General features: G+C 38.6%; 1 protein-coding gene and 1 non-coding gene across 3 annotated transcripts in view; both read left to right on the top strand.

Annotated features, from left to right (window-relative positions):
- The window catches only part of Atp9b (ATPase phospholipid transporting 9B (putative)), a 226,118-nt gene that overhangs the window by 29,705 nt on the left and 181,740 nt on the right, over positions 1-14,673 (top strand). For both annotated transcript variants that reach the window (XM_004662637.2, XM_004662636.2), the window contains exon 5: positions 6,974-7,082. In XM_004662637.2, the coding sequence (XP_004662694.1) occupies positions 6,974-7,082 (109 nt within the window). The remainder of the gene's footprint in view (positions 1-6,973; positions 7,083-14,673) is intronic.
- LOC123458939 lies at positions 10,779-10,885 on the top strand. The gene has a single exon (XR_006635873.1). It is a non-coding gene; the product is annotated as a U6 spliceosomal RNA (small nuclear RNA).

The raw sequence follows: 14,673 nt of genomic DNA, 5'->3' as shown, positions 1-14,673 counted from the left end.
CTCTTTAGAATAGAGCGGGGGCCTCAGGTGCTCCTTCATCATCCATGTTGAAATGTTGATGGGCCCAATCTTGTGCAGGTGACAACTACTGTGAACTCAAGAATATGGTGACGATGCCTTGTCTGGAAGACAGCATTCCACAGCACTCCTAGCCATCCTCTGGCCCCTACATTGTTTCTCTCCCCACTCTTTTCCCCTGAGCATTCAACAGTCTCTTATTTTCAGAACTTGGATCAGTTTTGGGTATCCCTAATTGTCACTGCCCACTGCTAAAAGAAGCTTCTTTAATCAAAAACCAAGACCCTAAGAGCAGAATTAATCTATTAAAACATGGAGATGTGTGTGTAAGTAAGTATATATCTATGTATGTAATTTAGAGAGCAGTTTGATGAGCACAATTCAGTCAAGCAAAAGTAGTAGCTTCCATCCTAGAGGGGGCTATGATCTCACCAGTCACAAGCTTTTGACGAGGTTGTCAGTACCAGGCATGAATTCCCTCCAATGGAGTGGGCCTCAAATCCAATCAGAAAGCAGTTGGCTACCCCCATAATCATGCCACTGTTATGCCAGTGGGCACATCTTGCCTGGCTGACTGGTTAAATAGCATACAGGGCCCACTGCTGGTTAATACTGTTGATGAATTTTCTTCCCAAGCAACCTGCATAGCACTTTGCAGCACTATGAAAGGTAGCCTGCAAAAGGAAGCTTCAAGCTCAGTTCCACCCTGATTTCTCTGTGCTCTGCAACCAAAGCATATGGTGTTTTCATTAACAGGGTCTTAACATCTAGTTCTTGTGAGAAACCAAGACCAGTGGCAATAGCTTGCATTGTTTTGGGGATCTGCATAACCAGTAACTCACTGGCAGGTATCCCATCCCTGGTACTGGAATTTTCCTTGGGTTCAATATTTTTATTTGAGTATTTTGTCCAATAGAATTAGGGATGGTTAATAAAAATATTTTTGTCTTAGTAATAATCATTATTTTTACAATTATTTTTGGTGAAAATTATTTAGAAATTTAAATGCCCAACAGTGGATTTTTTACTGCAGTGCTATATTCTTATGCACATATTGCAGTGCTTTGTAACTTTAAAAATGTTACTTATTATTAAAGTTTTATGTGATTGTGTAAAGGGTGAATTAAAATGTGCATAATAAGAAATGTAGCCAGGCATGGTGATGCTCGCCTTTAATCCCAGCCCTTGGGAGGCAGAGGTAGGAGGATCACTGTGAGTTCAAGGCCACCCTGAGACTACATAGTGAATTCCAGGTAAGCCTGAGCTAGAGTGAGATCCTACCTCAGAAAAAAGAAAAGAAAAGAAATGTATAATTTTTGGTTGGAGAGATAGATGGCTCAGCAGTTAAGAGTACTTACTTACTTGCAAAATCTGGCAGCCTGGGTTCAATTCCCCAGAGCCCACGTCAAGCCAGGTGCACTGAGTTGTACATGTATCTGGAGTTTTGTTGCAGTGATGGAAGGCCCTTGGCATACCCATATACAGGCTAGAGAAAAGCAGACGTGCCAGTGCTTGCTGTGCTTGGCATGCTCCAGGGTATGAACAGGTCATTCTGCTGTTGGGGTGGGGGAAAGTGTAGAGGAGAGGACAGTGGTTGGTAAAGGTATCAGAAGGGTAAGGGGTTAGCTGAAGTATGGACAATAGAATAGTAACTAACAAATTTTAAAGATAAGATATGGGAGGTGGACTCAGAACCCACCCCCTCCCCCCCCACCAAATTATATTCAGGGTTGATGTTAAGCAGGTGGATGTAATGGTTAATATTGACTGGCAAGTTGATTGGACTGATGAGCACCTAGGAGATTAGTGAAGCACACCACTGGCTATGTCTGAGGACCTTTCTTTAGATAATGGGTATTAGCTCACAAGTGCTCCAGCCTAATCAATGGTTTAATTCATTGAAAGATTATTGGGAGGTAGTGGAAATGGAAAGTAGTGCCTGGTTGAAGGAAGTAGGTCACTCATGGTGTGTTCTTGTGGGCTGTTTCTTGCCCTAGACTCTTCCTGTATTCTCTTTTTCTGCTTCCTAGTCATCAGGATGTGAGTTGCTCTGCTCTGTGGTGCTTTCTCTGATGTGAAGCATTTGCAACCATGAGCTAAAAATCAACCTTTCCCCTCCAAGTTATTTATGCTAGGTATGTGCTCCCAGAGATGCAAAATAAATGCAGTATTTGCAGAGAGCAATGTAGGTGACTTTCTTCTCTCCCCACCCCATTAGAAGTAACCTGTGTTTTGCATATGAGATTCTCATTTCTTTGTATTAGTTAGTACATTTTACCACTTGTGTATGTATGTGTCACTCACACAGTACTCAGTATCATCTTGCATGAACATTTTTACGAAGGTATCTTACTCTGTATCCTTGTGCAACATGCCTTGGGGCTTGGCCTTAGTTTATAAAGTTGGCCCAGGTTGACATGTATATATCTACTTCATCTTTTGCCTCTCTGAAGTATCCACTTATAAGAATGTATGGCAGCTGGTTTGTCCATTCGGTGAAGGAAGGGAGCTATTAAATTTCTAATTGTTTTGCTATTACAGAATTTGTTGTAATTTATCATTTTATTTTTCATAATTCCTTACATACATGTGAAAAATATTCTATATGCTGTATACCTAGGGTTCTTATTGTAGAAGTTTTATTTTAAATAGCCAATTTTAAAATAAAGGACATACAGCATTAAATAAATTTAAATCATAGAACAATTCTTACTAATACTAAAAAAATTATAATTTTAATGTGCCATTTTTTGCCCACTTCTTATACAAATAGTATTACATAGTTTTGCCTACTATTTAAATCTTTTTTTTTTTTTTTAATCTTTTCGAGGTTGGGTCTTGCTGTAGCTCAGGCTGACCTGGAATTGACCTGGAATTCACTATGTAGTCTAAGGATGGCCTCGAACTCACAGCGACCCTCCTACCTCTGCCTCCTGAGTGCTGGGATTAAAGTCATGTGCCATCACACCCAGCTCCATTTAAATCTTATTTGCATTTTGGATTAAAGTCAAGTTAAACAATGCTAGTTTTTAAAATTATTTTTATTTATTTATTTATTTGACAGGGAAAGAGGAGGGGAGAGAGAGAGAGAATATGGGTGCGACCAGGCCACTAGCCACTACAAACGAACTCCAGTCAGGTGTGCCCTCTTATACATCTGGCTAACGTAGGTCCTCGAGAATTGAACCTGGGTCCTTTGGCTTTGCAGGCAAATGCCTTAACTGATAAGCCATCCCTCTAGCCCAATGATAGTGTTAGAATACAAATTCTTAAAAACCTAAAGCAAAATATTTTCAGTTGTATTTTGCTTTTGTCTTTTGTCCTTATGATTAATCCTGCTTTAACTAGCTTTTACACAAAAGAACATGCCTTTTATAAAGAATTGTATTTGATCTATTCTTAAAATTGATTACCTTAGTATACCTGAAATGAAGTGTGCATATGCGTGTTTGTGTGCATGCATGCTTGCATGTGCTTAGGTGCATATGCACTATCCACAAAGACAACTTTCCTTTCTCTAGTTTTCATTTGAGTACTTATTTCTAGTTCTAGTCCAGGGATTCAACTCAGCACTTCATGCCTGTGTGCTTTAGCCCTAGGTTATCTCCCTCCCCACCATATGTCCATGGCCACAGTAGTATGTAATTTCTACACACATTTATGTTTTTGGCATTGTTTCACTGCTTGCTCTCTAATGTTCTAATATTGTTCAGAAGAAAGGTATTAGATTTTACAAATTTATTTTAGCCAGTATCCTTCTAAAGCTTCATCTTAGAGCTGGCAGTTATAAAGTCTTGAATCTTTACGTTCTTAAAGTAGAATTGGAACATTTGAAAATAGTAATAGTTTAATATAATCTTTTCTACTTACTAAAAGAAATGTTACTTATTAGCTTTATCTTTGAACTCATTTCTTTTGTGCTTTTCCACATGCAAGAACTATACACTGAAATGAATGAAGTGATTCCATTATGTTATTGTGTAAGCAGAATCATAGTAGTCCTTGCCGATGGCTAGAGTTCTACTTCCTTGTAAGAGTGTTTGACTTCTGTTTTCAGAAGACTGCCCCTCTTTAGTCCATCTCCTCTAATAGTCTTTCATTAAATGTGGAGGCTTATTTTCTTTGATTCCTTTAGCTTTTAGAAGCAGTAGGAAGTAGCAATTTCTTGTGATTTATAATTTATATCTCAGTTATTGAAAGTAAAACCTTGCTGCCATTAAGCCATAGACTTAAAGGGGTGAAAATTAGAGTCACTTGGGTATTTAAATAACATAGATGTCTTGGACCAGTTCTCTGGAGATCAAAAGTAAGGTGCATATTTCAGGGCTTAAGTAAATAGATGTGGTAAAAAGATCTTTTCAAGTAATTTTATGTGCTTTCCTGATCAAAAAACACTGCTTTAAAATACTATCTACATGTGTAAATAAGATATTGGCCATTTTCTCTCACTTTTCTTCGCTCAAAGTGTGCCAGTAACTAATAGAACTTTAGAAAGTTACTTCTACAGTGTCACGGGCAGGAGGCTGCGGTGGGAAATATTCTGCTTCATGGGAAAAGCTGCACAGAAATGTATTTTCTGGATTCAGAGATGTATGTGTTTTACATTACTGAAATGGAGCTGTGGCCACTTTTTTGAAATAAAATGGCAAATCATGTACATGGCTTCTGTTTTTTTTTTTTTTTTTAGATAATCCAAAAGTGGCTTTAGTATCATTCTAAAAAAATAGGACTTCCAGTAAGTACTACACTGACAAAGATATGATGAGGCACATGGTGCTTAAAAAGGTTTCTTCACAGGTTTGTGGGGTGGGTGCTAAGAATGGAAGACAAAGCTGTCCACTTTTAGGTTCGGGTAGCACTAGGCTTCTGGGAAAAGGTTATAAGCAAATGGCAGCTGTGGAAGGTTTCTTTTCCCTGAAGGACAGTTTGAGGGAAATGAGGGTGGGAGGCAGGGGCCCTTGGCTCAGGGGGGAGATAGGAAGAAGCAACAGGGAAAAAGAGCTAGTGGAAAGTCATCTAGTGTTTGTTATTTACACATTGAAGCAAAGTCACCAGTAATAAGCCTGTTGAAAAGGATTCTGCATTTTATTAAAGGGGACAATATGAAAAATATTCATGTTTTGTTTTTGAGCCCGGGTCTCCCTAAGTAGCCTAAGTTGGTCTCAAACTCCTGATATGACCTCATTTTACCATTGTTGGGATTATATGAATTTAACCCATGTGTAGCTTTGAAGAATGTTCTTATAGTTTATCAGAAGATGCATATGTAGCCTTTGAAGATGATAGACATTATAGATTACATATTTTACACATACACAACAGTGCAGGTTTCACGAAATGTTGCCAGTGTGTTGGAATTTTATAAAGGTTAATGAGATTATAGATTAAATAGATTATTAAACTGCTCAATTTATTTACAAAGCAAGTTGAAAAGCACTAAAATTGAACATCTACTATCTAGTGCAGTTATTTGTATAATGAATGCTACAAGAAATTAGGAATTGGGCTGGAGAGATGACTCAGCAGTTAAGGTACTTGTCTGCGAAGCCTAAGGACCTAGGTTTGATTCCTCAGGACCCATATAAGCCAGATGCACAAGGTGGCACATGCATCTTGAGTTTGTTTGCAGTGGCTAGAGGCCCTGGTGTACCAATTCTATCTATATATCTTATATATATTATATATATATATATATATATATGATATATATATCTTATATATAATATATAACATATCTTATATATATCATATATCTCTATATAAATAAAATAAGAAACTAGGAATTATGTTGTGTCTCTTAGTGCTTTGATTCTGTCAGGACGATTTAAGTAGACAGGGCTAGCAAGTTAGCTCATTGGGTAAGCATGAGGACCTGAGTTTGATCCCCAGCACTCACATAAAAAGTTGGATGTGGCTGTGCACATTTATAACTCCAGAGACAGGAGGATCCCTTGGGCTCACCGATCAGCCAGTCTACCTGAAAAACTGTACTAGCTCCATGTTCAGTAAAAGACTTTGTATTAAGAGCCATAGAGGAGGACACCTGATGTTGTCCTCCTCTGTCCTCTGCACATGTAGTATGGGACACATGTATACACCACACACACAAAATAATTTTATGTAGAGACAGATTAAAAATTATTTTTTTTATTATTATTTTTTTTGAGAGAGAGAGAGAGAGAAAGAGAGAGACTGGGTACTAGGGCCTTTTCAGCCACTCCAGATGCATGAGTCCCCTTGTGTGCATGTGCAATATTGCATGCTTGTATCACATTGCATCTGGCTACATGGGACCTGGAGATTCAAACATACATGTTCTTAGGCTTCACAGACAAACGCTTTAACTGCTAAGCCATCTCTCCAGCCCTGAAACAGATTTTTAGGTTAATCATTGTTAATTTCATTTTGAATGCCTATTTGTACTAAGTATAATTACTTGAGTTTGCTAAAGATTCTTTTTAAAATATATCTTGTTTATTTGTGAAGTGAAAAAGAAAGAAAGAAAATGGGCATACCAGGGCCTCTTGCCACTGCAAGCAAACTCCAGAAGCATGTGCTCTGGCCTTTTGGGGGTATTGGGAAATTGAACTAGGGCCCTCAAGTATTGTAAACAAACACCTGTAACCACTAAGCAATCTCTCCAGCCCCTTACATCCTTTACTAAGTATTTTCTGATGTTTGGCTTGAAGTTTGACAGGGTGTTTGCTTTTTCTTGGGTAGTTTGAGGGGTGTAAATATTTTACTATACAGTATATTTCTTTGTAGTATTGCATTTTTCCATCTTATTTTCATTTATTTCATCATTTAGCAAGTAAAATAAGTTGAAAAGAAAAAAAGGAAAGCTAAATAGTTTTAAATTAGTAAATAAATTAGTAATAATTTTAGATAAATCTAAAGATTTTCTTCAATTTTGTTCTGTTTTCTAAAAATTCCTTTTTTCCTTTTTGTCTTATAGGGATTTGTCTTGGCTGTTACTATCACACGTGAAGCAATTGATGAATTTCGGCGTTTTCAGCGAGACAAGGATGTGAATTCACAGCTATATAGCAAGCTTACAGTAAGAGGTTAGCAAAGCACATGTAATTGTACCTAGCAGTTGCTTATTGTAACCATATTTTTAGAATTAACATAAAAAATTCTAATTATAGTATTCAAAATAGTATTATGTGATTGAATGTGTTACCTAATTTTCTAACATAATGCTAGTAGGGTAGACTTTTGTTCATTCTCCAGTTACTCAGATATATGTTTATATTTTTATGCTTGTAAGTGTATATATATGTGTGTGTCATTTTATACTTATATATACAAGCACACACATATGTATACGTATGCTAAAACTATATAATGTGCTGTATTATAGTACTCAGACACATGTGAAACAACCAGGTATGTACACATCTTCTGTGAAGCATAGTATCATTTAAAGCTGTCTTGTATTATATTTTAAACAGTCATAAAGGCCACCTATCTATACCATGGTGTTAAAATGTACTTCAGTAAAAAGGCCTTTGAGCTCCTGCAATAAATGTCACCATGCAGAATGGTCAAAGCTACATACACATTGCTCCTTAACCTTCATTGCAGACTTTACTATTTAACAAATCCTTAAAGACTTTACCTGATGCTTTTAGTCTGTATTAGAAAAAGAAGCAGCATATTAGTAAGAGAATGAGCCTTATTATTACAAATAGACACGGTGACAATAGAAAAGCTACAATGAAACATCAAATGGGAATTTATAATAACTGCAAAGTCTGTAGAAAAGTGAAATCAGGGGCTGGAGAGATGGCTTAGCAGTTAAAGTGCTTGTCTGCAAAGCCCAAGGACTGAAGATTGATTCTCCAGTATCCACGTAAGCCAAATGCACAAGGTGGCTCATGTGTCTGGGGCTCTTTTGCAGTGGCTAGAGTGCAGTGGCTAGAGACCCTGAATTGCCTCTTTCTCTCTATCCACCTCTCTTTCTCAAATAAATAAGAAAGAAAAGTGAAATCAGAGTGGATATTGTATCTTTAGTATATATATGCAGATAGTTATAATGGATTACTTTCCTGAAACTACCCCTCTAAATTATTTTTAACACCTTATTGAGTATATGGGACATGGAAAATTAGTTGACTTTAAGAAACACAGTTCAGTGCTTTTTGGCACATTCATAATGCTGTGCAACCATCTCTATCGTCTAATTTTAGAGCATTTTTTACATTCTAAAAAGAAACCCTGACTCTATTAGGTCTACATTTATTTTTCCTTCTTTCCACTTAAGCCCCAACAACTTAACTTTCTGTGTTTCTGGTTTTGCCTATTCTGGACAATACATAGGAATGAATTTGAGGGCTTTGGTCACTGGCTTCTTTCACTGGGCATGTTTTCAGGGACTATCCTGATAAGTATTCCACTGTATGACATGTCACATTCTCTTGATCCATGTATGAATGGATGGACATTTAGTTTGTTTCTGGTTTGACTATTGGACATAGTCAAACTGGCTATGTCATTTTGTAATCTCACCAACAGTGTATAATGGTTCCAGTTTTGCTCTATCCTCACCAACATTTGTTACTGTCTGCCTTTTATATTATAGTGGTACTTTTTACTATAGTAGTAGGTATGAAGTATTTTGTGGGTTTTATTTGCATTTCTCTAATGACTAATTGAATATTTTTCATATTTGTATTGGTCATTTACATACCTTTGCTTAATTATCTACACATGTCCTTCACTTTTTAATTGGACTGCTTCTCTTTCAGTTGCTGAGATGTAAGAGTCCTTCAGATATCATAAAGATATTAAACCTTGTCAGACCTGTGCTTGCAGATACCTTCTTTTTAAAACTTTTTTTGTTCATTTTTATTTATTTGTTTGAGAGTAACAGAGAGAGAAAGAGGCAGATAGAGAGAGAGAGACAATGGGCGCGCCAGGGCTTCCAGCCATGTCAAATGAACTACAGATGCATGCGCCCCCTTGTGCTATCTGGCTAACCTGGAAAATTGAGCCTTGAACAGGGGTCCTTAGGCTTCACAGGCAAGCGCTTAACTGCTAAGCCATCCCTCCAGCCCACTTTAAAAAAAAATTGTTTATTTTTATTTTTTTATTTGAGAGTGACAGACAGAGAGAGAAAGAGGCAGATAGAGGGGAAGAGAGAATGGGCGCACCAGGGCCTCCCGCCACTGCAGACGAACTCCAGACGTCTATTTAAAAAAAATTGTTTATTTTTATTTTTTTATTTGAGAGTGACAGACAGAGAGAGAAAGAGGCAGATAGAGGGGAAGAGAGAATGGGCACACCAGGGCCTCCGGCCACTGCAGACGAACTCCAGACGTGTGTGCCCCCTTGTGCATCTGGCTAATGTGGGTCTGGGGAATTGAGCCTCGAACTGAGGTCCTTAGGCTTTACAGGCAAGCGCTTAACCGCTAAGCCATCTCTCCAGCCCCTTTAAAAACATATTTAGTTTTATTCATTTGAGAGGAAGTGAGAGAGTAGGTGTGCCAGGGCCTATAGCCACTGCAAACAAACTCCAAACACACGCACCACCTGGTGCATCTTGGCTTATATAGGTACTGACTGAGGAATCTAACCTGGGTCCTTAGGCTTTGCAGGCAAGCTCCTCAACTGTTAAGCCGTCTCCAGTCCACAGATACTTTCTTGATGATATCTTCTGATACGTAAATATTTCTATTTTAATGAAGCCCAACTCATCTATCTTTTTCTCTTTGTTTGTGCTTTTGGCAATGTATCAGTTGACCACCTGAACTATCCAATGATTTCTGTGTTTTCTTCTAAGAGTTTTATATTGTTAGCTCTTACATTTAAGCCATTGATTAACTTTCGTGTCCAGTGTGTGATGTGACTCTACATACTTTTGTATGACTATCAAGTTAGCTGGTACCGTGGATTAAAATAAAACATTGTCTTTCCACTTTTTTTTTTGTTGTTTGTTTGTTTTTTTTTTTTTTTTTTAATTAAAAGAGACAAAAGGAAGGTTAGGTTTAGTTTTGGGAGAAAGCACCCCCAAATGGCTAGGTAAATTAGATGTAAGTTTATACTGTCTTTCTAAGAACAGCACATAGGTCCTAGCATATTTAAAACTTAACTGCTACTGGGGCTTACCAGAGATTGGTATGTTGTGAATGAAGTGATGATGTCAGAGCAAAAAGCAGAGTAGGCAGCATCATGTGTCTGTCCTTCTGCAGAAATACTGAAAAAACAAACAGAAACTGCCAGAACAATCTTGTGACAGCTCTGGAAAATAATCAGTTTTATAGTGTCCATGAGGTTGCTAGATCTAGGAAAAGGCAACTCTAACAAATGTTAGAAAGCTGCTTGGTACTGTTTGTGATTCTTGTGGTCTTAGTCTCTTTAAAAAGTCATGAAGATTGCAGTCTGCACCTCATTTTGCATTGCAGAACTTTCTTAAAAAGATTGTTTGTCTTTCCAGGCAGACTGGCTGACTTTACGGAGTGACTCAAGGCAAAGGTCTTTTGCTCACTTTACTTGCAACTCACTCAGGGCAGAAGAATGGAAAAGTAGCAAGCACTTTTCAGGTGAATGCCAGGCTAAAGAACAATCACAGTGGCCTAGGGCAAAGGATACTTTTGAGACTTACAGTGTTGCCTAGAGACAGGCAGCAAAAGCTAGGGAGGGAAGGTCTGGGAAATTTTGACATTGAATATACTGGTGTATACTGGGCAGGAGAGGGGAAGGGGGTGATATCCTTTTATAGTTTGAGACTTGGATTAATGCTTAGAAATAACCTGAGAGTGCTCGCTTCGGCAGCACATATACTAAAATTGGAACGATACAGAGAAGATTAGCATGGCCCCTGCGCAAGGATGACACGCAAATTCGTGAAGCGTTCCATATTTAAAAAAAAAAGAAATAACCTGAGAAGTTCTTTGGCCTTTAGTGACACTATGCTCAGATCAAGTAAGAAGTGAAGACCACTGCAAAGTTGCCAGTTGCCTCAGTTGTTTTCTAGACCCTGAAAAAGGCTGGGACACAGTAAAGAATGGAAAAGTCTTTGCTTTGTTTCTTTTCTCTTCCCCTCCTTATAATCAAATAAATCTCAAAACACTGGCTGAATGTAAACTAATGGAAGAGACACTTCAGAGAACACAGTTTAAAATGATCACATAGAGAAATCACTAAACACAGCTGCGACAGAGAGAAAGCAACGAAATGAAACCAGAATAGGGAGGTCTGAAACACCTCATTTCCATGTGTATTGGTTTGTCCACTTTTCTACAAAAATTATGAAGCAGGCAAAAACATTCACAGGAGAACTTAATAAGAGATTTTATGATGAAGCCCAGATGTTGGACTGTTACACCAGAAGTTTAAATCAGCCATCTTCACTGTGTTCAAGAAGCCAGAAAAGCTGTGGGGAGAGTGTTGAAAGCTGGAAAGTTATGTGAGCAAATGGGGAACAAAAGTAAAGGGGCACAGATGGGGCTGGAGAGATGGCTTAGTGGTTAAGCGCATGCTTGTGAAGCCTAAGGACCCTGGTTCGAGGCTCAATTCCCCAGGACCCACCTTAGCCAGATGCACAAGGGGTGCATGTGTTTAGAGTTCGTTTGCAGTGGCTGGAAGCCCCGGTGTGCCCATTCTCTCCTCTCTCCCCCACTGCCTCTTTCTCTGTCCTTCGCTCTCAAATAAATAAATAAAAATAAACAACAAAAAATTTTTTTTTAAAAAAAGGGCACAGATGAATTCTGGAGCAGAAAGTATGATAAGTGACAAGAGAAACTCATGGGAAACTTTCAGTGGCAGAGGAGAGCAGGGAAAAGAGTCATTAACATTGAGTCCATGTCGATTGCTTTGATCCAGATTGAGGCACAGAAGAGATGAAGAAAAAAGAGCAGGTTTTCTTAGGTCCCTAGAGCAGCATGAAGTATACACAGTGTTCATCATGGAAATCTTTGGAGAGGAGACATAATGCCCAGAGGTTTGCTGAGTTTGATCGAAGACCAGAACTTACATATTCAGAAAGTTCAGCAGCTCCCAAGAAGGGTAAGCATTGAGCACACAGTCATGCTGTTGGGGCCTGGTGACCACAGGGACATCCTGAAAGCAGCTTGACCGAAGCAGCTGGCAGAAATGCAAGACACTCAGATCACAGAGAGCATGTAGGTTGTTAAAAATCATGTTTCCAAGCTGGGCGTGGTGGCGCACGCCTTTAATCCCAGCACTTGGGAGGCAGAGGTAGGAGGATCGCCGTGAGTTCGAGGCCACCCTGAGACTACATAGTGAATTCCAGGTCAGCCTGAGCCAGAGTGAGACCCTGCCTCGGAAAAAAAAAAAAAAAATCATGTTTCCAAAATGATAATAGGAAATTAAACATTCCTAGATAAATGAAAGCTGACAAGTTCTTGCATCTAAGAATATTAACGACAACACAACAGAATGGGATAAATTGTTTATAGATAGAATCTGTGCCTACAGATTTTGTAACGAGCTTTTATAGTCTGCACTAGGGAAAAGGCTCAGTGGATAAAGTATTTGCTGCTCAAGCATGAGTACCTGAGTCTATCCCTAGAACCCATGTACAGTTGGATGCTGATAGATGTCTGTAATCCCATTGTACCTACATACAGTGAGAAGGGAGGCTGAGACAGGAAGTTTCCCAGAAACTTCCAGGTCAGCTAAGCTGGAGAATATGGAGAAGCAGTGAGAGACCCTACTTCAAACAAGGCTAGGACTGACATCTGAACTATCTTCTAACTTCCATGTGCTTTACTGTACTCATATATATGAACAGATAGGAATACACATGCATACACGCCAAAAAGAGAAATTTTACAATCTAGCAATAAAGTGTAACCTAATTTAAATATCAGCAGAGACTAAATAGATATTTCTCCAAAAAGTAGAGAAATGAGCAACAAGAACATGATCAGGTAATATCATTAGTTCATAAAGAAATGTACATAAACCACAGCAAGACCTACCACACACCACTAAATAGATTATATTTTTAAAAAGTAAAACAACAAAGTATTGGAGATAACATAGAAATACTAGATATTGCTTATGGTAATATAAAAGCTGTAGCAGCAATGGAAAAGATTTTTATAGTTCCTCACATAAACATAGGGTTTAAAATAGCAATCCAACAGCGATCAGGGAACTTAATATTCTTTTTGTTTGTTTGTTTTGTTTTTTTTGAGGTAGGGTCTCACTCTAGCCGAGGCTGGCCTGGAATTCACCATGGAGTCTCAGGGTGGCTTGGAACTCATGGCAATCCTCCTACCTCTGCCTCCCAAGTGCTGGGATTAAAGGCGTGCGCCACCATGCCTGGCTTGGAACTTAATATTCTTGACAGGCAAAAGTGAAAATAGCCTAAATGTCATTGGATGAATGTATAAGCAAAATGCAGTCCATTCAGTCTCTGATGGCATGTTGTTCTGCATGAAAGAAGCGGTACACAAAGGGCTCCATACTGTCTGAGTTCATGTATGTGAAATAGCCTGCACTGATCAGCCAATGCAGATAGAATGTAGATTTGCAAATTGCCATGGTCTGGGATAAGACAACAGTCAGCATTGCATATCACATGTGGGTTTCCTTTTGAGATGATGACATTTTGGAACCTGATAGCATTGTGAAGATAAAAAAGAATGCCACTTTAAGGTGACTAATTTTATATTGGTTCACTTTGGCATAAAATATGTCTTTAAAACCTCTGGTGTACTTGTACTCAAAGTTCTTTAAAAACAATTTTCAGTAGGTTTATTTCCAGTGCAAACAAATATCTTTTTATAAAAGTCAGCCAGCATTGCTAATGATTGAAGAACTAGAGGTTTTACATGTGGAAATGAAAATGATATTGCACTTTAACTTTCTTCAAGGTACCCCTTTGAGTTTTGGAGGAGACAAATAACTTGCTTGAGTCACAGAAGTACAGTGTTTGGTAAACTTGAATCTTGGACTTGGGTCATTCTGATTTCAAACCCAATGTTTTTTTTTTTTTTCCAGTTGCATTCAGGTGCTTTGATGCAAATATTTGATGATCTAGAATATTAATAAAAGCATCTCCTTAGCCTGTTGAGTCCAGTGTAATTTATTATTTGAAAACTTGCTGAATACTTCTCTTTTGGTATTTCAGGTCATCTGTTCTTTGAATGACGTTGGTGGTGACTTCTGTAGTTTTTGCTATATCAGACTTACCACATCTGGAGTTCTCAAGTACATTTATGTAGAAGTAAAGTGGAAAAATGTTGTACTACTGTGGTGGTTTGATTCAGGTGTCCCCTATAAACTTAGGTGTTCTGAATGCTAGTCTCCCCAGCTGATGGCAATTGGAAATTAAAGCTTTCTGGAGGTGGTGTATTGTTGGGGGCGGGCTTATGGGTGTTATAGCCAGTTCCCCCTTGCTAGTGTTTGGCACACTTTCCTGTTGCTCTTGTCCACCTGATGTTGGCCAGGGGGTGATGTCCACCCTCTGCTCATGCCATCATTTTCCCTGCCATCATAGAGCTCTCCCCCTCCCCACCAAGCCTATAAGCCAAAATAAACCTCTTTATCCCCCAGAAGCTGCTCTTGGTTGGGTGATTTCTACTAGCAGTGTGAATCTGACTGCAACAGTAAAGTAGTACTGAGGCATGGGATTGCTGCTAGACACCTGACTGTGTGGCCTTAGCCTTTTGGAGCTGATTT

The sequence above is a fragment of the Jaculus jaculus genome, chromosome 2 (assembly GCF_020740685.1).
Source record: "Jaculus jaculus isolate mJacJac1 chromosome 2, mJacJac1.mat.Y.cur, whole genome shotgun sequence".
In the NCBI taxonomy this organism is placed as follows: domain Eukaryota; kingdom Metazoa; phylum Chordata; class Mammalia; order Rodentia; family Dipodidae; genus Jaculus; species Jaculus jaculus.
This window is presented reverse-complemented; position numbering and strand designations above follow the sequence as displayed.